This window comes from Magallana gigas, chromosome 6 (assembly GCF_963853765.1).
Source record: "Magallana gigas chromosome 6, xbMagGiga1.1, whole genome shotgun sequence".
Classification (NCBI taxonomy): domain Eukaryota; kingdom Metazoa; phylum Mollusca; class Bivalvia; order Ostreida; family Ostreidae; genus Magallana; species Magallana gigas.
In genome coordinates, this window is record NC_088858.1 from 38,398,044 (window position 1) to 38,422,513 (window position 24,470).

A 24,470-nucleotide genomic window follows, 5' to 3' on the forward strand; every position below is an offset into this window, starting at 1 on the left:
CCATGTAAATTTAACCATATTAGATTTATAGTGAAATTTTTCAAAAGATAACCATCTCTCCTTTGCTGTAAAAAATGCTTGTTTTGACATGTTTTCTTACATTTTAACTACTAAATATTTCCTTATTTTCTACACATCAGTTTTAAAGGGATAAATATGATTGATCTATGGGAAATTAAAATCGGTATTTTGTATACACATAACATCAGCAGGCGCATGAATTCCACCTGCATTGATTACAGATGTAGTTATTGAAACAGGCACTTGAGAATCAATATTCTGCCAATAACTGCTATTTCTTTGAGTCTGATTTACAAATAATTGCTACAAAACATTTAGCATAATTTGTGAAGATGGAAATCAATAAAATCTGCTGCAATATATTTTCGATACACAACAAATATTCAGTTGCTAATAATTAGAGTTGATCGCGAATATCTAAATATTTATAAAAACCTAACAAACAGGAGTGTCTGCCATTGAAAAAAAAAATCCTAACCCAACAGACGGCAGAGATCTTTTTAAGTGCAGATGAATTTGAATAAACAACATTGTTGATGGAGCTTGTTAGAATCCAATTACGGTAAAGAGCCTTTTAAGTTTTATAGCACCACACATTGCGTAACTTGTCACAAATTCCACCCGCAGACTGTTGTCAACAAACAAGACATTTAAGAAGATTTTTATCTTTTCCTCACCTCAAACAACTGACCCACCGGAGGGCCGAGATTGATAAATTTAGTCAAAACAGGCACGTAGTCAATCACACCCATCGAGCACAAATCCTTTCAACTTAAATAATCGGAGTATTGTTAAAAGTCTGTCTCCAGCCTTTTTTCTTAATCCGTCCCACTACATTAGCGAATATACAATTCCATCTAAGACCATAAGTCAACTTCATTCCTGACTAGAGCCCACACATCCCTTGGTTCCGAATATGTTGCGTTGCTTTCATACACTAATTACCAGGTCTCTTGTAGAAACCGCATTCTTGGGGACAGCACTATGGATCAATAGTCTTTCACTTGTTTGAAATTAAATGGTGCATTTTCAAAGCACTGATTTATTTGGTCGCAATAAGGAGAAAGGTTCCTAGTGAAGCCAAGCAATTTTCCTTCACAACTCAATGATCATTATTGACAAAATTTCATGCCATACAGGTTTTGAGAGGGAATGAAATACGAGACACAAATCCAATGATATTATTAAGATTATATTATTTTTTCCTCAATACTTGTCAATAGAGGCAAAGGGAGGAAATTCTATACACTTTGTGAACAAATTTAAAGAGTGAATTTCTTCTTCAGGTATACTATTATTATGTTATCCATATGGTCTTGTGAATTCAAAATTCTCACCTCAGCTTCAATAATAAAATGTTTTTGTAAATTGCTGAGTTCAATATATATCAATTGTGTATTGCAATCATAACAGCTATTAATTCTTACCCAAAACATATGTTCATGCAAGTCTGCATTTTTTTCTTTTGAATGTATAAAAAAAAAAAAAAAGCCAAAGTAAATAGCTAACTTTCAACATTAATATCATTAAACTTTCTTCTAAATTACATTATTACATTTAAATGACACATTATTTTCTGTTAGTGATGATGATGATGACGATGGTGGTGATGAAGATAACAATGACGATGATAAAGAGGAGGATGATCAATTCCTCTAATTTTTGTGACACGAAAGTAAAGAAAGGTAACTCTTGAAATGCAATTTTAATTAAAGTATTAATTTCCCTATCTTAAAATGATCTCATAGAAGCAACTAGTCCCTAAAACCTGGAAAGGAGATTAAAAACACCTACACCAGGATGCACCATGTGGAAAAAAGTTTGATGGATTTATAAATATTCTTATCTCTCACACTTTTCAACAAAATAAACCCTGATGATATTAAACATGTATGTACTCAATGGGTTCACTGGAGGAATACTCAGCTCTTCAAGGACTGAAGATTTAACACATTATCAAAAGATAACATCCTACACGCAATTCTTTTGTTTACTAGTATCTTGTACCGTTGAATCAGGGAAAAAAAAACTGGCTTTGACTGGATGTCTTTTTAAAGTCTGACCCAATGAACAGACCAATCTTTTCATATTTTTCTAATGAGATCCTTATAAATTCAGAGGAAGAACTGTAAGTGATGTAAGAGACCATGCAAAAATGTAATGCCACGTTAATAATCAAAACCATGAAGTCCTTTGTATATAAGATATAAACATAAAAAAGAAGACTTGAAGAAGATTTTATCTATTTTGTCGATTTTGAAAGAATATTCCTAAAATCCATTGATTTTTTAGTTGAAAGTAATGGACACATTTCAAGTGATCCTGAGAACAATGTGAATTTTTTTTTTAAAGTTAAACCCAAAATATACATTTTAAAAAATAAAATCAATTAACTATGTAGGGTCACTCTGCTCAATATGAAATTTAGCACCTGATTTTCAAAACTTTCCCATTTCAAAATGTACACCTTTAATATATTTATAAATTCTTTTTGATTCTCTTGTCTACTGTAAGTTTTCCAAATGACTGGATATTGTAAAATTTTCATCTATGATCTAAAATGTAAAGGCAACCGTTTCCTGATATCTATGCACCATTCATGCATAACATTCTTTACACAGAGGATGGGTACTTTGAGAGGTTTTACTTCATCGAATTCATTTCGAACTAAGTACAAAAGAATGAAGAACATCTGTACTTGTAAGTACCTTGAGGTATCTTCATACTTTAATGCACATAGTGATAAATATTTAAGAAATGAACTCAATGTCTACCAAAGTTATACAAGTATAACCTGGGTTGGGGCAGTTTACACTTTATAATCCGCAAAGCGCATCATAAAAAAGCGTAAATTGCTCTAACCCAAGTTGTACGAGCATAACTTAAGAACTTCATTTCTTATAATTTAATTTTCTGTAAGTTACTGTACAAATTGAGAATGTTTGACTTTTAAAAATGATATTAATCTGTTCAAAATACAAACAAGCGGATTAGTACGTTTTTTATGTTGGTGCATTGTGAAGTGTCTTGTGATGTGCAAACCAGTTTATACAAATTTAACTAATTTACAACCAGATTTAAATTATTTACAAGCACACAAAATAATTTTGCAGCTAGATTCTGCGACCAGACTCATACAGTAAGAAGCAACAATATATTCTATTAAAATCACCAAGTATTTGAAATACAGTCAAATTCGTATGACATAATCTGTCTACAATGGCCATTTAACTCTTAAGTAACCTACAACTTTAGTTCTGACTGAAAGCTCAGGCTCAACACGCTTCTATATATAGTCAATCTTATTTTCAATCAAACACTTTATATGAGTAATCAGTGCAAGCTTTCTACTAACACCCGCCTTGTGCTCACACAATTGACACAGGGGGACTGTAAACCGTGTCTGGCCCACAGTTCACACTCACACATGTACATACATTGTATATACACACAGTCTGTCAACCTTTGACATTCTAGGCTGACTCTCGCTACTTTTTTATCACACTAACGCTCTAAAAGTATTCAAACCAATATAACTTAAAACAAACATTTCATTCATTTAAATTTCACGAATTGAACATGACGGTAGAATGTGTAAAGAACACTGGGCAGGCGTCCAAGTCCAGATTAGTACAATAAATTTAAGTCCTTTGTATTTAGGGCTGACCTCAAGTAAACAGAAGAATTTGGAAAGAGACTACTTGGCATGTATTACACTACCAGACATTCAATAAAACCTGGACATTTTAATAGCTCTCGAGGCAGCCACTTTTACCATGCCTTCAATACTGTTATTTGCCAACAAAATTGATAATTGTTATTATAAAGAATTCTATTTTGACTAAAACAAACACAATGTGCATAAGGCAATCATTTTATCCTTTAACTGTGCTACCAGTCATTTTTGTTTATTCAAAGGATCTATGCATATGTGCTGTATATAAAACCTACTTGTTAAATGAATATTTAATCTCTCCCCAGGTCTGTATAGACATCATGGAATTTTGTGGTGAATTTATTAGTACATGTACACAGATTCTGGATCAAACCATGTTTTCCCTCCCACAACACAAATTCAAAGAACTGATCTCTGTATGCTCACTACAGTGACACTACCATACATCGAGCATCACAGATCCCATGGCCAAACCAAAGACAATGTCGACAGAAACTTTCCCTCAAATTTATATGCGTAATATTCTTTCAAAATGATTATATCTACTAAAATGTGTTATTTCCATCTGATGCTGACCATTTCATTTTTGTCAAAAAGCTGGGTATATATATGGCTGATTTACGCACCGTCACTTTAATTCATCTTTGAAAGTACACACTTAAATCTGCACACAATGTCACACATAGACAACTTTAAACTTAAAAAGACATATTTGTAAGACAATTTGTCTCCCAAGTCCCCAGTCAGAAACTGTTTTTTATCTCATGTTACTTTTTCAAGTACAACATTACTTGACTTATGTCAAACTATGATTTACAAGCATAATTTGTATATTATGAAAAACACTTGAAAAACGACCTAATCCAAATATGAAACTCAAAGTGGGAATAAAATCTTTTACAGTAAAAACAATTCCTTTCCTATTTAAGAGGAAAAATAAAAGTCAAGTATCCAGTATTCCAAACAAAATTAAACTGACTTTTAAAAATTAAAGTTGTACACATGTACATGACAGATTGACAGGCTAAAAGGAATGAAATTCTTTTATCAAGATGTTAATAGTGTGTACAGAGAATGTTAACAAAGAGTATTATAAGATATAGGAAACAGGGCCTGGGAAGGGGCCAAAGAGTGCCATTTGCTTACTTTATGAAAAAGTGGAACAACATGTCTGTCAAAGATACAGAACACACAAGGGTACATACCAGTACATGAAAATAGATAATACATATATATACAGAAACCCTTGGTAAAAATCTTATTGCAGCCAATAGATCCCACCATAGCCCCACCTAATTTGGACCTTTGTTTTTTTCTGGTGTTATTCCTTCCCATTCAACAAAGATAAACCTTTAGTTTCTGCATGTACATATTAGTTTTAAATTGATGAAATATTCATTCTGTATCCACAAAAGCATACAACTTAAAATGAAAAACAAATGGGAGCATCTGAAATTTTTATACTTCTACATATCAAAAGATGAAATATCTCTCTAAATTTACAAAGGAAAATGATTTTCCACGAAAGACCCACACTAACGATGGTATATATATCAGATCAATTTATCAAGACTTCTACACCTACCTGGTATGTAGAAAATTGGTGTTACAATAGAAAATATCATCTACCGTACAATTTATTTGCTCCTAGAAATGTTATAGCTTAAATTAAATAAATTTTGTCATCACCTCACATAAAAAATCTCATAAACCACCAAGGCATTAATTTTAACCTATGATCCAGTGTATGCGACCTCCTCATCGAATCTTTAATAATAACTCCAACTGGGAGATGATAAATTTAGATTTTTTAATTCAGTCAAAAGTTTGACATCTTACAACACTTTTGATAAAAATTGATAAACGACTCTCAAAATTTTCAATAATGAGGGGCATTTAATTAACTCTTCCCACAAGTCAAACAGTTTACATGGGTGAGGAGGCATCAACAGACAGGAAAAATGGACCAGGCGTTCAATTACATTTGCAAGCTTTTGGCACCTATGGTCTTTTAATAGGGGTCTTCCAGATTTTGCCTCTGACGCAGATCTTGACAATGAAGACAGATTGGCTGTTTAATCATAATACTGGAGAATGTTGAACCTTATTATCAAATAAAAAAAACAATTGTTCAGTTTGCCAATGTGCTTGTCTGAGCTTTTTCTCAACTTGCAGTTTACATACTTGATTAGGTTCCTTACATTAGCAAAACAACAGCAATCTGAAATGACCTTTTCTAATGGGTACATACATGTTATTTAATGTGTTTGTACATAAAGGCTTGGCATATCACCATTTAATGGAAACGTAAGCCTGTACAATTAATGCAGTTTTTATGTAGGAATTATCCATAAAACCCGTTCAAAATCCCTGCTTTATAGGGCAGTTCTGGGAATTTCAAAATACAGGGAAAAAACTTTCAGTCTGTGAGAAACTTAGCCCTATCACCTTTTTTTAAGACTTAGCTAGATCACCTTTTTAAAACTTTTAACACTGAAACTTCCAAATAGCTTTAACAGGTGTAAGATACCTGGTTAAAGTAATGGAAAGATAAAACCATTCATTTAGAGCCCAACTCCCAACATATTAAAAGCCTGGACATGGAAAGGATTACAGTATATACCACCTTTGAACATTAAAACAGGAACATAAAGCTATTTAATCGCTAACTTAAATGTAAAATAAACGTTAATAAAACTATTCTAAATGTTGCAAAATTTAACCTCGATATATATAAATATTAAAGAAGTTTCTCACCATAATGGACTTTCAATTTCAATCTTATAAATAGCCCCCCCCCCCTAAAAAAAAAATCATTTAAATTATCAAATAAATTCACAAAATATTCAATCCTTTACAAAAAGGCTTATCACATGATTTGAAACTTTACTTAATATTCCTGCATTCATCTGTTTATCATTTTCATATCATCTTATATATTTACACAAAATATTTTATTACCCCAAGAACAAACAAGAACCTTGAAGTTTGAATATGACAGGTAAAATCATATAATGCAAAGTCAGGTGCATGATTTTTATGTCTAGTTGGGCTGGACTGTTGACTCTTGACATCACGATAAAAACCACCGCCCCTTGTTAAGAATGATACTGATATTAGTACACATAGTAATACATTGTAAATTGTCTAAATTGCAGCATCAGCAAATTTTCTTTACATTCAAAACTCTCTAGGTCTTTGGGTGTATTGGGTGTAACCAAGTTGCCTATGATTACAATTTGTTTGATATTATGTACCAATACTATTCTTTTAGGCAATAAATATTACTTTATGCAATCCCTATGTAATGCTATATCAAAACATGTTAATGAGTACAATTTTTTTTCATACAAAGGTTTACATATCATGATAACATATTACGGTATTTATATTACAAAGTCTTAACTCATTTTATTTTCACAAATTACATAATAATTTCTTATTTGTACATAAAACAAAACCATTCTCATAATTTCAGTATTTCACATCTAAGAATGTATTTATAAATATTTATCAGACAGTTCTCCATCAGTAATAAATTACAAAAGCTTACCATAAACATTAATTTAAATTTAAAAAATACATTGTTGAACCTTTTCTGATTCCCAGCTTGCAAAACGGAATAAAAAACAACTCTATATTGCTTAATGAATAAAGAGAATCATTCATTATTAAATGGCTGTCACAGACTTTACACTTGATTTCATGCCAAATTGAAATTCATCAAGAGTGAAGACAAACAAATTCATTGGGTTTTAAACTCTTTCTTCAGATGTGAGAATGTCTGTCTCCCTCTCTGCATGATGTTGTGAAATGTGAATGTAAGGAAATCAGATTTTGTTCATCATTAAACAAGAGCACAACCAAGAGAAGCACATTTTTTGCACAAGGAAATGGTTTGTTTTAATGTGTTGCAATAAGGACTATGACAAAGTCAGTTTAACATTCATCAGATACTTTTCTTGAACAACGTATGCCAATATATGAAGTCGAGTTAACTTTGCATTAATGTATTGTTAACTTCTACATACAATTCAAGTTAATTAATTACAATACAAAAGTACACATGGATAGATGATTTCAGAGGTACTAATTAAGGTTCTCTTTCAACCTTGTTCACTTACACACCTCAACACTCACACACCAACATGATTACAGTCGGGAATGCTATATATCCCCTCCACTACAAGTCCCATGAGGGGGAAACAGTAAATACTTACTTGCTGATTTTTCTTGTCTCTTGCATCTCGTTCATCTTCCCAAGGAAAATTACTTCTCATACTGGCACTTTTGAATCGCCTGCTTGGCCCGGGCGTTCCATTCTCCATGGTACTGACTGCCGGCGTTGATCTTGCTGACGAAGTCACCGATTCAATCTCTAACGTATCAGACCGAGAAATATGTCTTGCTGACCCACTATTTCCGACAGCCAAGACCCAGTCGATATCGGCTGCATGAGCATGGTTCCCTGAGCGACTTTGTGCAGAGGATGGAATAGGCATTGCATATTCAACTAACCCTTCATGGTTCAATTTGGGGAGCTGGCGTCTTGCTAGGCGGGCTTGGACGGCCGCCATTACCCCTTCCCCTTCGGCACTGAGTTCGACCCCATCCACTGCATGGACAAGGGGCTGAAGACGACCTTGTCCCATGGCTTGGGCTATCACAGAAAAGCACTCCAAAGTTGCCTGTCTCACTTGCCTTTTACTGTCACATAGGGCTGGTGCCACTATTTGGCAAATTCTGGGAAGATCAAAATCGTAACTGGGGAAAGTGAGAAGGGCTGCAATGATTATATTTACAGTGTCTAGTCTTACTCTGGAGTTTTTATGACCAATATTGTCAAATATCACAGTTAGTACTGGTTTGGGTTGATAGCTTTGCATCATTTTAATAGCTACCCTCATCACAGCTTGACGCACAACAATTTTGTTATCACCCATGCGCTTTGCTAATGTTGAGGACAATGGTTTTAAATAGTGCTTTACATTTTGTCCCAACTTTTCAACAAGAATGTTAAGAATTTCTAACGTCACTGTTGTAATTTTGAAATTAGAGTCATCAAGCAAATTGCTCAGGAAACTGACAAAAGGCATCATGTGTGGCATCAAATTGCTTGTCACATCATTTGATTGCAAGTCCTTGATCAAGTTTTTCAGCTCTTCTACTCCTTGAGCACGCAGTTTGAAGTTTTCCTGATCATTTATCTGCTTCATCACATGACTAGGGATGATGCCAAACTCAAATGACTCCACATACTGAGCTCGACTTGTATTGGGAGGCCCATTTGCAACAGGTTCAGCAACCTTTGGTGACTTTGAGAAGGGTGGTTTTGAATTGCGAGGAGTACTTGCTAATGAGCTATAACCATCAGAAACTGATTCCACCTCCATTCCAGTGAGTTGACAATAATACCTCCTCAGAGGTGTTGACAACTTTTGAATGTAATTGCCAAACTCCCTCTCTCCAACCAAATTCTTGATCTTTTCCATTGTTGTTAATGCACAGTCTCGAATATTGTCTTCTACCGAATTATCCAGGAGCTTCTTCGCCAATGACTGTGTGATTTCGAAGAAATTTTCTCGCTGAAACTCTGGAGTGAACAACATGGGTAATGCAACGACAGTCTCTTTTCGAACACGAGGATCATCATTTTCCAAGCCATGCTGAACTATAGCTTTTAGTAATACTTGCACATTTTTTGTGTATTTCATGTAGACATGCAAAGTCTGTATCACAGCTCTTCTGACAGTTATCTTACTTTCACCTATGTTTGGAATCAGTTTCCCTAGGATGACATTCATGCATGTATCCAAATCATCTCCAAACTGAGGAATCACTTCATTAATGAGCTGTGTACATTTCAGCCGTACGTCCCAATTCGAGTCGGATAGTGCAAACGAAAGTCCATTGAAGATCGCCTTTGGGTCGTTGTATGGCAATCTGCCGCCATTCCGTCGGACAGTAATAATCAACTGCTCCAAGATATCAACTCTTCTTTTGAAGCTCTCTTCTCTAAGTTGGCTGAGAACTTCATTCTGTTCCATAGTCCAAACCCCAGGTTGGTTTGACTCTAAGTATGAGGCATTATTAAATTCATGGACAGGAAATTTGGTAACGTGGGCCTTGGCGACTTTGCCAGCCATCTAACCTGTAACGCTTAAAAATTGGGTCGTTATGAAGTCAATGTGATTTTCGGTTACTTTCAAGACACTCTAGTGTCTACTATATCCCATGCAAAAGACATTGTCGCGATAATACTCTCCGTAATTCGCTGAAATTAGTCATTCTATCCTTCACATTCTTCGATAGACGTCCAAGATGGCGGAGTTCTTCACAACAACACAAACTAATGAAATCACGTGATTGAGAAAACTTGCCCGTATGATAATGTAATAAGATCAGAGGAAATATGCGCGGATCAAACACTTTCATATTACATGTAGGTTTCCTCATTAATATATTTGATAGTTCATTAATTTCACTAAACAAATACCAGTTGTTAAGGACGATGGCATGAAAATGTCACAGATAATCCAACTTACAGTAATTAATGTGAAAGCAATTATCAAGACATGCGCTCCAGGGGTGCCAAAATCATTAATAATTTCAACTGAATACAAATGCATGCAGAAACACGATACTTGATTCGCTGCGGGTAGCAAACCCTGTATATAATTATGATTTTTAAGAATATAATTTCCTTTGAATTTGAATGTGAAATCTGGTTTTCTCGTTCTATTCATAATTGAAATTTTATTTTGACAATATGTCATGATATTGAAAGTGGGTCGGGGGCGGGGAGGGTTGTTACAGTTAAGTCTCTCTTTGCCAAAAAAAAAAAAATGAAAAATAAAAATAAAAAATAAACCAAAAAATAAAAATAAATAAATAAATTGGGGGGTCCCGATGCTTATGTGGCATACCATTATTTCAACTCATTACCTGTATTTGTGGCATTTGGTTTGTATCGAAATCATATTTCATCAAATATAAGGCTTATATGGTGTAAAAGCGAATTAAAATGAATTAGATGACAGCTTTCATAAAACGCGATTTAATGTGGACAAATTATTTATTAATTGATCAAGTGAAATGTAAATCAATATATATACATATTGAAAGATATAGCATACGCAAATTTCATTACCTTTTTATTATTCTTCTAAAATCTCGATCTTTTGTTGTTACGTATAGTTATGCAAAAAAATGTTTGATTGATTTAAAAGAAAACATCCTTAAAAAAATGTGTCCAACAAACGGACTGTACTATGAAAGAATCATAAGTTACAACTATGCAACATTTATGTCTATAAAGTGTGGCACAAACAAATTCTAATGCTTGCCCCCAATGTCTCCTTTTTTTTTAAAGAATTGACAAGTTGATATCAATCATTATATTTTTTAAATATATTTATCATTCGTTAATACCATTAAACGTAAAATATATAATGTAATATTATCAAACGTTTATCCATGTTAAATCATCACTTTCTCGTGCACTCAACAACACAATATATTTTGTTCTCTCAATGTGTTGTATGTTGTGCTTGACCACAGGCACTTGATACTTAGCATATTATCAAGGCTGCTATAAACATATTCTTATCCAAAGAAAAGAGATAGGACTATATTAGAATAAACCAGGGTCTGGTTACCCCCCCCCCCCCCCCCCCCCATCTCGATACACCTGACGAGTGTAAGGAGAAAGGGGAAGGTTTTAATCAGACTACATATACCAGGTGACTAGTGATTATTTTCATGTGTGTGTGTGTTTTGTTTTTGTTTTGCAATTTTGCTGAATGCAATACTCAATATCAGCTAATTTTCGTGATGATCTTCTATTTTGTATTTATTTTTTTTTTTGCAAGACCGTTTTCACATCGCAAAAATACTCTGTATATATTATATCCTGTATTGTTTGTTAATAGAAACATTTAATATAGGTCTCAAACAATTAATGAAACCAATTAAAAATTTACATATCTACCTCATGTTCTGCATAAAGTTTTTGACACAAAAAATCAGAGAAATGGTATTATTATCAATAGGGACAACTATAGTTGATAAAATAAAAATTGACGACAGTATTTGTATATTTTTGTCCTGTTTTAATATCAATCAACCATTTGTTGTTGTTTTTTTTACATTCATTCCCATAAATAGCAAGCAAAAAAGATATAATTTTGTACAGTTATTGTATCAGACTTATTACGTTTGTCTCTAATCGATATCTAAATCTGTTGGACCTTTATACTAAATATGTGCATGTCCTGATAACTAGGTGATTTTACATAAACCTGCAAAATTGTTTCCATGCTGCATTGCAGCCCTTTTTTAATCAAGGTGTATTGACACATTATCAATAATCATTGCATGGAATATAAAAGAAATATTATTTTATTGAATTGATATTCAGAAGAGGAAGCAGGAACTAGCTTCAGAAGAAATTTCATTCATCTAGTTCATATAATTGGTTTTCAATTAATATACATTATTTCACAAATAACAACCCACGTACTGAGCTAGCCATGCATAATGCATATATTTACGCAGAAGTTGAAGAGAGGATAGACTGACACACAGTAGGTTGCTTCAAAATTATGCTCTGTCAGTCAGTTCCTACTATGGCACAGCTTTGTCGACAGTAATTTGGGTAGCCAAACTACATTTATGTAAATTAATAACCATATTAATTAGGAATTACAACTACCATATTCCTGGAACATTACACAAAGTTTAGTTTTCTGGGCTGAAAATTAATATAAGGGAACCAGTACTTTATATCAACATACCTGGTATAAATAATAACAATATCAATAAAAGACAATATTTTTTAATCAATCTATTTACAAATTAGGTAAATCCAAAATAACTGTTAAGTCTCTCGTTAAATCTCTCCCACCAATTGTTTGCTATTACATGTGGACCAGAGGGTTGTCCTAAATTCTGCTCTCCTAATGGTTGAGACATCTGTTGACTAAAGTCCTTAAGTCTGAAATAAGAAGTAAACACATCTCTACAGACAGGGCACTTGTCCAATTTAGCAACACACCCGCTACACACACATCCGTGTCTGCAGGGTAGAAGAACAATTGTCATTTCTGCATCCTGACACACGCAGCAACTGTCTACGTCTTCATGGTCATTGAGGGTTTCCTGGGTGTTACCATGGTTATCAGTGGTATTGATGATGTCACTAGAAAGAATCCCACTGTTTAACTGCTGTAATGGAGAATCACTGTAGTACTGTCTCCTTTCATTGTTTCTGCTCGAGGTTTCTGTTGACACATAAAATGGCTGAAAACAGAAGATAACTTTTGTTTTAAAGCAATATGTGGATTTTGTAGTGTATGAATAAAAGATTAGGGATATTGACCAACCCAGGGAAGCCTCTCATAGAAGTACATGTATATTGCAAACACTAATGTTTTTAATGACATATTTTCCCAGCTAGAATAAATTATTTAGAGTTTTACTTAAAAATCACCTTCTAGGTTTCCTAAAAAAATTTAGATGACTTTAAGAAGTTTTATGAGGAGACAAATAGCAGGCCAAGTTTGACGTTTGAAAGCATCAATGAAATTCTAAAACTAAATATTTTCTCTTGATCGACTTACCAGTATCTAAACCCCACCCCACTGAATGGGAGTAGAGTGAATAAAAAAAGTCATTAGCTTGAAAAGATAGTCTGGAATAATTTTGTGTTTTATATAAACCTATTGAAAATATACGTAAAGGATGGACAAAGTACCTTATACAATGTACATGTATGTACCAAAATCTATTGGTATTTTCCCTCCAAACTTTACATCCATATACCATACAGAAAAATTTCATGTGGGGCCTTATTAACTAAAATATTTTGCCAATAAAATTTCACAATACATTTACAATAAAAGCTAAAGTTTCATGAACCAATAGAAGTCTTAATTAATGACAGCTTGCTCACCTGAAGAGTGGTTATCTTATTGTCATTGGTGATAAGGAACTGGAACAAAACTTGGGAATCCAGATGTAAGTCTGGGTCTTTGATGTGTAGGACAGACAACATTATGACCTGAAAGGAAACAAACTCAAACTGTTCATGTACATTTAAAAGGAAAATTTTACCATGTTTGAAAGCGTTTCCATTTTTTACATACCGGTATATCAACCATAAAAATTTTGGATGATTGAGCAAGAGGGAAATGTAAGGATAGTATTTGTTAATTAAAGAATACTGTATACCGAGTTATTTTTTGCCTCGTGTATATTTTGCCCTTATTCACTTGCAGATGGTATTGCGTAAAAAAGGGGCAAATTTGAGACATTTGAAATCGCTCAGTCTTATATTTGCCAATCAGATCTTCCTTAAAATTTTAGAGATGATTTATTAAGCCATAAACTCTTGTTTAGTAAAGAACAAATCTAAATATCTTAGGTTTAAAATCTGAGCATTTCCCTATATCTTTATATAGAGCTCTTCTTTTAAAGAAGATCACTATTGTCTAAGAATGGTCACAACCATCAAGCCCTCTTAATAAGAAATCAAATCTCGTAACTTAAAAAATGTGACAGCTACATCAAAATTTTGATGGTGGATTACTGCACAGACTGGGTACAATTATGGCTAGTCCCTCTTTTACAATCAAAGAATGTCTTTTTCTAGGATGATGTTTTTGTGGAGGGATTACTACTGTTAATTCCTTATTAAACACGAGGAATTAATTTCCCAATAAAATCGTGAAAAGTCGTCCTCACAGATTTTAAATTCTCACTTTTATTTTTCAGACAGTTTTGAGCTATATGAAATCATAACAAAAAATTAGTGATCGCAATTTTATATTATTGGGATTTAATGCAAAACAGCGAAATTGCAGAATAAAATACTCGCGTATAATAATGAATTTATAGTACATGTAGTACAGATGGTTCCTCTTAATCTGATAGCGGTTAATCGAATAAATCGGTTAATCTGATATAATATCAAACACCGAATCATTTCTTATATATCCCTTTATATATTTTCCCCTGATAATCTGATAGATAAACATAGGTAATCACAGATTACAAAGCTCACCGAGAAGAGACATCACCCTTATTAGACTTCACCTTTATGAGACCACCTTTATCATATTAAATGAAAATTATACTTTATGATCTTGGATATTCATGGATTCTGTTTTGACACAATATTGTATATCATCTGTTAAAAAATTCTATGATACCTGGGTACTCATATGTTCATATGTTAATCAATACAATAATATAAAATTAAATATTGCATCCTATCATATTTACAACATATATCATATAATACAATAAAATACCATAATAAACAATCATGAGATATGATATTGTAACATATGATATGTGTATTGTGTTATACGTTATTGTATTTCATCACATAATACAATATCATGATATATAAAACAATATAGTATTAATTATATTACAATATCATATTACATAATACATCATAACATTGAAACATATGATATTATATTGTATAATATAGTATGATATTGTATGATACTGTATCATTTTTGAAACATAATATGATATTGTATCATATGATATGATATAATTTGATACAACATTGTATCATATCAAATGATACAATATTATGTGATAAAGTAAAATATATAATACAACATTATATTATACATTTTGTATCATATGATACAATAATATATTTTACAATATCATACAATACAATTTCATGTGATGTGATAAAATATCATATTTTAAACCAATATCATATTATACAATATTGTATGATATGATATTATATTATAATCATGTTATATCATTTATCAACAAACACATCTATCTATCGAACAGGTTTGAGTGAGGTTGAAGATTTTTTTAACATCCTTGATAATGGAGATCAGGCTCTGCATCTGAAGCAACCTCTGCGTTTCATTTATAATATAGTTAAATCAACTATGCAAGCTATCATCTATTAAACATGTGACCTGTTCCCAAAAAACTAAACCTCATCCAGCATCCGAAACCTATGGCTCAGATTCAGCATTCAAGCCTGTCAGGTGCATCAGTATACATAAGACGCATCTCCATGCAAGTTTGGTGAAGTTCAGACCAGTAATAACTAAGATATCAGCATCAGAGGGCACTAGCAATTAAAACCTTAACCTGCTCCAGCATCCGCAACCTATGGCTCAGATTCAACACCCATGCCTGTCAGGTGCATCTGTATCATAGGACACACCATCCATTCAAGTTTGGTGAAGTTAGGACCTGTAATAACTAAGATATATTTTTTAGCATCCTTGATAATTGGAGATCAAGCTCTGCATCTGAAGCTTCCTCTGTGATTCATTCATATTACAGTTTAATTAACTATGCAAGTTTGAAATAGTACTATTCAGCCATTCTCCAGAAATGGTTCCAAATATGGGATTGCTTTCAGTGAAAAATGAACTTTTGATATTCGTGTTTTAATTGTAATAATATTGAAGTACAACTATTCGCCGATATAATTATGAAATTTGACTCACCAAAATTTCTTCGTTCACGAAATATTTGATTTTGAAGACCATATTAAAAACCCTGTTACGGAAGTCAGAAGTGAATTAATGCAACTAATCCTTGGCCTGTACAATAACAGTAAACATTACTAGCCACTTTGTTTGATATCATATTGAATACGAGTGACATATTTGACAGAATCATGAAGAATTTAAATTAAAGGGGAACATATTTTCAAAAATATCTTTATTTTAAGAAAATCTTTATTTTCAGCAATTAAAAAAGAAAATAATGCATCGTCTTTCATTCAAATTTAAATGTAAACTAGGAACAATTTCATATTTTCAATGATTTTAATTAAAATATTGAAACAACAGAACATTGATATAGAGATGTTGAGAAATTGTACATCACAAATTGATGTCAGAGGGATTTTTAAAGATAATGATCCAAAGTTACGGAAGTTAGCAAATGACCTTTTTCATGGAGAATATTTTTTCCAATACATTTTACAACCAAATATTAGAGAATAAAAATCAAATACAGGTTATTCATTGTAGAAAATACATTTTTAACTTAATAAGCACGCTTTTTAAAAAAATGTCTTTCCTTTAATTAGTATGTAATCAACATTACATAGATTTAAAAATGTTGACATGAAATATCTGTCTAAAATAGTGAAATACCTAATTGTATTAAACTTGCATGCTCTGGTGGATGTACCAAACACAATTATGAAATATACCGGTAAAAAGTCAAACATATAAATCAGTTGTCTTTTTATATTTGATAAAAAGCCTGGATAGTTCGTTATGGATGTCAGAGATTATCATTTCACAAATATCTACTCCTATGATGTTTTAAATAGTCATGAAATTTATTGGTTATATCTTCCTAAACTTCTTTTTTTATGTGGAGGAACTGGGGTCTTATCCCCATTAAAATATGGGTTGACTGAATCCACATCTCACCTTTTTCGGATTTTCACTTATGTTTCTCCATGTTTGCCTGCTTTGCATTAATGTATATACGCATATAATGTATTAATGCATATATATACATATGTATATGTATTGTTACTAATAAGTCAACTAAATAAGGTCTGTTTTTTGCAAGTATATATAAACTCTTACTAGTTTAAGTTTCGGGTATTAGTTCTTAAAAAACTGACATCCGTAACTAATCATGTTTAGAAAAAAAAATCATGAACAGAGTATGTATCAAATATTCTGATCCGGGAATAATACCATTTCGATATAAACATGCATGCATATTAATACAACCTTGAAAAGCCAAATATATTTTGGTCACCTGATATTTTTTTTTATCAAATCACATGTTGTAGAAAACAATAAGCTTGATGCACTATACTTCAATAGAGTAAACTTTAAATAGCATATTATGCTAATATTCCATGAAAAATGACCACTTAGTTGATTTTAAAACATAAGAATAGATTATCCGTCGTGGAAAATATACATCAGAAGCACTGGAATGAACAGATGCCAAATCTGTTTTTTCCCCTGATATCCGTAACGCTGCAGCAAATATTTAAAAAATATTGTCAAATGATAAATTGTCTTAGGTGAATTGGTTTTAATCTGCAACTGATATATCTCTTGCAAATAAAAATAAACTAAAACAGATAAATCCACACATAATGATTCATATATTTTCGATAGTTTAGCACACTCTCATCATATTTTTCTCAAAAATGCACTTTGTATCAAAATATTAATTGCTTCAGTTAAGAATATAAAAGTTCCTTTACTTTCTAAACTCGTGTCCTGTTTCGCTGAACAATCCAAATTATTATCGATAGAAAACCGAGCCATATATCACTGATTAAAAATACTGTTACGGATGTCATACGTTACGCCGGTCAGGGGTTTTAGTAAATTTTCCTCTCACTGTACCATGCTATTACATCATCTTTCTACAGATGATGATAGATAGCTTTGGAACACTGTGTTCTCCAAAGGCATCATGAATATGTTTTTCAAATGCCACGAATTTAGTTGAAAATGGCGTTACGGAAGTCAGGCCTTGAAATGCGTCAAACTCAATTTTCAATTTCATAATCGATGATTAAAAAAACACATAGATTTTCGACTGTAAATTGTATATATTTTTCTTTTAATATGCCTATGACATTCAATTACTATAATATCAATAGATATTGTTTTGAATATCATCGCTTACTTTTAAGTCAAACACGTATTACGGAAATCAGGACTGTTTCAGCGACAATATATAAATCGGGGGGGGGAAAAAGAAAGAAAAGATTGTTATCATCAGGTGTTTACTGACAAAACACTCTATGTGATGCTGAAATAAAAAATGAGTTTTAATTGTCTCTTTCATCACCGTAATGCTATTTAGTATTGTAGTAAAATTGAAATATTCACGTGCGACATGCTGAAAAATACACAAATCGATTTTGTATTGAAATAATTTGACATTATTTGACACTTCAAATGCATATTGTTTGGTATCAAAATTTGTAATTTTTACTGTAGATATTTCCTGAGAAAAGTATCAGCCAAATACATTAAACGGCAAATAATAATTTTGTGATGAATGCTGGCGACAACATTATATCATAATTGGAACCATTTCTGGAGAATGGCTGTATTATCTATTAAACATGTGACCTGTTCCAAAAAACTTAACCATATCCAGCATCCGAAACCTATGGCTCAGATTCAGCATTCAAGCCCGTCAGGTGCATCAGTATCATAAGACGCACCATCCATGGAAGTCTGGTGTAGTTAGGACAAGTAATAACTAAGATATCATCATCAGAGGGCATCTGTTTCAAAAACTTTAACCAGCTCTAAAAACTTTAACCTCCTCCAGCATCCGAAATCTATGGCTCAGATTCAGCATTCAAGCTTGTCTGGTGCATCAGTATCATAAGACACACCATCAATGCAAGTTTGGTGAAGTATGGACCAGCAGTAACTTAGATATTGCTATCAAAGGGCACCTGCAACAAAAACTTTAACCTGCCCCAAAAACCTTAACCTCCTCCAGCATCCGAAACCTATAGCTCAGATTCAGCACTCAAGCCTGTCTGGTGCATCAGTATCATAAGACACACCATCCATGCAAGTTTGGTGAAGTACGGACTTGCAGTAACTTAGATATTGCTATCAAAGGGCACCTGCAACAAAAACTTTAATCTGGTCCAACAACCTTAACCTCCTCCAGCATCTGAAATTTAGGACTCAGATTCAGCATCCAAGTCTTTCAAGTCCATAAGTAGGTCCAGATGTATCATCCATGCAAGTTTGGTGAAGATAGGACAAGTAATAGCTTAGATACAGGACCTGCAACAAAAACTTTAACCAGGTCCATACGCCGACGCCGAGGGTATAGCATAAGCTCCCCCTGACTTCGTCTCGGTGAGCTAAAAATGTCATTTTTGGTTAATCTGATAGGACTACTTACTATTTGTACATCATCTAGTACATGTTCCTCTCGAGTGCAGGCCACCACTACAGGATACACTGTCCTGGGGACGGCTCCAGAGTACTGGTTTATCTTGTCTGGCACTGTTGTGTGCCATAAAGACTTTTCACACACTTGGGATCTGAAAATCAGACAATATAATTGTTGACAAAATCAGCTCCAAATGTGTTAAAAGCAGCAACATAGGCAAATACTGGAAACGTACAGGGTATAAAAATCTTGGTCAACAAAATGGTTTGCCTTTCATAAATTGAGGTTTTACTGTGCAGCAAGCTTCCAGTCATTGGAAATCCACCAATCATACTACATTAAAGAATGATAACAAATGTTTGTACCTTTCTGAATAATTTGAGACTTTTAATTTATTGTCTTCTAGAAAAAATTCATTTTGAATTCTGCTGTTAAGAACTTCCCAAGGATGTTTAAGTTCTTTGTAAAATTCCTCGATGTTTGCTCCCCAAAAGAGCTTCACAAATCCTGGCTTTAAGAGTGACAATTCTAGGTTCAGTCCTTCTACAACAAAACAATGTATTAATAATCTTCTGCAAAATCATTTTTTAAAAAGTGCAGTTATCGAAAACTTGACAAAAATACATTAAGAAAAATCTTTTGAGATATTAATGGATTTTAAGAAATCACTTTATCAGGATTGAAAATAGAAGACATCCGAAAATTTTAACACTCTTTGACATATTAAATTATGGTTTTCAAAAGAAAGATGTTTAATACTGTAGATGTATTAATTTGACTGAGTATTCTTTTTAGCGTTTTTGGCAGAAAGCAGTATCTAGTCAATCATGTACATCGTTTAACGTAGGTGCACAAGGAAATAAGATAATTCAAATCCACTTTAACTTCTTGAATAATCATTTTACACGTTGTATATGCCAAACATAATATGTTTCCAGTATGATCTCAGACTCCATTTAGTAAAGCTAGGTACCCTCTGTGCTGGTTCTGTGTTGCTTTGACAAAGTCACATGGAACGGATTGCAAACTTCCTGTACATATACTTCAGACGTTGAATTCACGTGATGAACAGCATCAAAATTTTGCAGAAATATTTCTTCCAAGTTAAACCTGCAAAAAAAAAACAATAAATTGACACACTGGATGATACATCATGTAATATAACAACTCTTTGCATTATATATGTAGATATAAAAAATTATTAATCTATGAAAAAAAAACCCCATGTGTTTAGGAACTAATATGAATTGTGCATTTGATAATTATATGAGCATTCAAAATTTCTAAATACAATCATGCAAATTAAGAAATGAATAGATTATCTATATACCATTAGTACATAATTATACTGAATAGCTATCAGTGACATAATGAGCAAAGGGAGGCAAACCCCAGTAATCAAAGAAATAATTTTGATCGACTGTGCTGTCAGTTGATAACATCTTAAAACAAGTGAAAAACTGTCAATGTGACAGCAAACCCAGGGTTTCTCTTTTATGTGAATTGTATCCATAACCATTTGTCAACCCTGATCGAATTTATAAACAACAAATTCCTATCTTGAAAACTATAGACAGAGTTATCTGTACAATAGGGGGACCCTATATGCAATATTCTGCAAGAAAATGACAAAGTTCAACATCAGGTATTTTATTCATAAATTATCAAAAATCAAAATCCAAGTATGTACACCTCTAATATATGTCCAATTGATCTGAAAAACATAAACTTCTTATCTTGAAAAGTGTAGAAGCAATTATCCAAACAATAAGGGTACCCCTTTGGCAGCTACCCGCCCACCGTTTTCATCATTTGAGTAACCGGATTTTTCCTTTGGAAAACCCTGTTATAAATTGCATCAGGTTAACCAAATATATCTAGGCTCTGGTAAATTCACCCTCGGACTGATATGTCACACTTTCATTAGTTTAAACATGGCACATGATTGCCGGATATATTTCTATGTCCGACTGGTGGGATTCATATACGGCAATATGGCCGACACTTTGCCTACTTATCTCATCATTTCATATTATTTGATAAATAAACTGCATTCCATATGAGTCATTTTATTTGGAGTAGTTGCCCAATAAAATGACTTTTAAATTTGAGTACCCGTAGTTGTCCTTTGACATGACATCACTTTGTTGTGTTTGGAGCTGAATAAAATTGCAGGATTTGCTTAGACTGCAGAGGATGGAGAGATGTATAAAATTAAACAGCAACAAAGTATTGAGAGTGAAAAAAGGTGGAGGGAAGATTCATTGAGTACTTGATAGGTGAGAATGAGAATTTCGAAGAGTTTCACTGCATAGAATTTTATATACCCGCGGTAAATGTCTCACTTGATAGTCCTTAAGAAAACAAAACACTTTTTGCCAAGTCCTCTATGACATTGATCAACCTGAGGTATTTTCGTAGTCAGTCAGTAACATGCAAACATAACTTTTGGATCGTTTGATAGTCAACGTCAGTTACCTCATATTCAGCTAAATAAAACATAAATCAATAGTCAAATATTGTCTGCATACCTTGTCAATATTGCGAGCTTATGATGAACATTACCAACTAAGGTAAGATTAAAATAATAATTAATAATTTCTGAAGGTATATACTTTTTCTTATCCCGAGAGTTCCGAATGTCAACATGGTGTGTAAATAAGAAGCGAGTAAAAAACATTGGTGAAAAAGTGTTAATTCCTCATTAGTATGAATTAAACTTTTAAATGAAAGGTATTTAGTCTCAAAATGGGTTGTTTGAATAATTTTACTGTTATTTTGAATTTCAATGCAGCTTTATTAATTGTTTCAAAAATCGTTTCGGAGCAATTCTGCAATTTTTGGCAACATTACGGGTACATGGGAGGCATTTTAACTGGGTGAAGGTCTGTCCCGTGACACAGTTAGATTATTCTACCTAAGCAGAGTGTAGTGAAATCAATAGCATTATTGTAGGCTTAAAGCTTCGTTATGTAACTGTCAACTATACAGTGTGTCAATGTATCTATTTCGTAAATGTCCGATATCATATGCAATGTCAACCCGTGCACGCACACGTCAAAGTCTAGTATCTATAACAAGTTGTTTGAGGAAACACAAATTATTATTTATAAAAAATGTTGTAAACAAAAAAATATTCTATCAAAACAATTAAAATAATGTCTCAATCTCCATGTCTCAATTTCCCCACGTGGACTTTCAAACACAACCACAAAACATAGAATATCATCATGATCATACTGTTGTTTTGATTTCGGCTCTGGTATATCAGCTCGAGCGGTTGGTATTGGCCCACGCCTGAAGGACGCAGACCGATACCATCAGAAGGCTGATACCTGGGACTAGATCAAAACAATTACTAAACAGATGTATCAGTCGCGTCGTTACCGAGCCATGGTGTCTAAGGGTCGAAACGTCTTTATAGCCGCCCCCCCCCCCCACTCCATTGCACACTTTCAGTTTCACCCCCCCCCCCCCCCCCCCACTCAATTGCACACTTTCAGTTTCAACGATGTTCAGATGTTGCCAAGGAAATTATCATATTATGCAATTATGATATACTCTGTACACTTTGGGTGTTCAAATACCTTTTTAAAATTATGACAAAAGTAAACACAAGCAATAGGCAAGCAAAGATCTGCGTTGTTTTCGACTCTCCGTCTTCGGCACTTTCCATGTTTATGTTTTGCCGGAAGTTTCGTCATAATCGAGAAGAAGCAAAGCTGAATTTCATTGGCTTTAGGAAACGACCATCCGTGCGTTGATTGGAAAATTTTCATGAGAGAAGGCATTTGATTGGCTTATATTTAAAGTCAAGGAAGTCGGTTTAGCGATGACTTGAGAAACACAGCCACAGACGTGATCAGAAAAAAATGAAACTTGACATGAATTGCCGTATTATGGAAAGACTGCGATTGATGCGACAACATAGTGTTTTATGTGATCTTGAAGTTTTTTCCAATGACGGTGTAAAAAGACGTATTCATAGTTGTGTATGGGTTGCAGCGTTTGAGGAATGCCGAAATTTGCTATCAAACAAATATAAAGGATGTGGAAATAAATTATCCAAGATAAAACTATCCAAAGTTAATTCAGACATGTTGTCAACAATTATAGATTTTATATATGGGGAAGAAATAAGTTCCATTCCTGTTGGACTTGATGGTGCTTTAAAAGAACTTGGATTTCAAGATTTTAAGTATTATCTTAACAGTGGTTTATCTGATTACATGTGTAACCAACGAAGTCCAGAAAACTGTTCAGCTAATGACAATGACAAGCTAAAAATTCAGCAAATTTCAGAGAACATATCTACAAACTTGTACCCAGATTCACATCATGATGAAAATTTGCAGTTAAAAGATGAAATAGTTGAGGCCAACACAGTCAATTCAGCATTGCCGTCTTGTACTCAAAATGATATACAACAAACAATAGAATCAACTGAAAATTACATGTCTTCAGTACACGTTAAACTTGAACCTGTTGAGTCCATGGAAGACACTTGGAATACAAGTGAACAAACCAATGACCAGATGGGAAACATTCAGATATTTTCAAAGCAAGAGGCAGATGATCAGACAGTAACAGTATGTGTTAAGTATGATTGTGCAATGAATAGTGATGATGGAGAGGAACTTACTTGTGAAAAGCAGTCGCAATGTCAACCTTCCATCTCAGCAGGAAAATCAGTTGAGAAAGATAAAGAAATACTAAATAATCTAATGAAAGAAGTACCAATACCACAACAAAGCAATGCTGTTTACATAGCATCAAACTCATTACCAATTATGAAACCATCAACAACTTCAGAATCTGGTCAGATTGCAAAGAATCCCCCTATATTGCCAAAATT

The 24,470-nt window shown here is 33.2% G+C and overlaps 2 protein-coding genes across 9 annotated transcripts in view; both read right to left on the reverse strand.

Annotated features, from left to right (window-relative positions):
• LOC105344380 (TOG array regulator of axonemal microtubules protein 1) overlaps positions 1–10,057 on the reverse strand; it is a 27,043-nt gene extending 16,986 nt beyond the window's left edge. For all 6 annotated transcript variants that reach the window (XM_066088633.1, XM_066088631.1, XM_066088630.1 and 3 more), the window contains exon 1: positions 7,918–10,057. In XM_066088633.1, coding sequence (XP_065944705.1) covers positions 7,918–9,843 — 1,926 coding nt within the window. In that variant the 5' untranslated portion in view covers positions 9,844–10,057. The remainder of the gene's footprint in view (positions 1–7,917) is intronic.
• Positions 10,058–12,517: 2,460 nt separating this feature from the next.
• Positions 12,518–23,345, reverse strand: LOC105344381 (cell growth regulator with RING finger domain protein 1). 3 transcript variants are annotated; one of them, XM_034468097.2, is made up of 6 exons: positions 23,203–23,345; positions 20,589–20,725; positions 19,981–20,155; positions 19,625–19,766; positions 13,650–13,757; positions 12,518–12,997 (listed from the first exon to the last, which is right to left on the reverse strand). In XM_034468097.2, the coding sequence occupies exons 1-6, from the start codon at positions 23,289–23,291 to the stop codon at positions 12,554–12,556; spliced, it is 1,095 nt and encodes a 364-aa protein (XP_034323988.2). In that variant the 5' UTR covers positions 23,292–23,345; the 3' UTR covers positions 12,518–12,553. The 3 variants fall into 3 exon arrangements, with proteins under 3 accessions (XP_034323988.2, XP_011450463.3, XP_065943649.1); XM_011452161.4 differs by having other exon boundaries at positions 19,981–20,158; XM_066087577.1 differs by lacking the exon at positions 23,203–23,345 and adding an exon at positions 21,731–21,765 and having other exon boundaries at positions 19,981–20,158.
• Positions 23,346–24,470: the final 1,125 nt, after the last annotated feature.

What these genes read in the sequence shown, in the direction of transcription:
- LOC105344381 (XM_011452161.4), bottom strand. Translation starts at nt 23,291, where the DNA reads ATGGAAAGTGCCGAAGACGGAGAGTCGAAAACAACGCAGATCTTTGCT. An exon ending in TTTGTCATAATTTTAAAAAG is followed by an intron (nt 20,726 to 23,202) that starts GTATTTGAACAC and finishes TTTTTTTTGCAG; the next exon opens with GTTTAACTTGGAAGAAATAT. An exon ending in ATAAGATAACCACTCTTCAG is followed by an intron (nt 12,998 to 13,649) that starts GTGAGCAAGCTG and finishes TTCTGTTTTCAG; the next exon opens with CCATTTTATGTGTCAACAGA.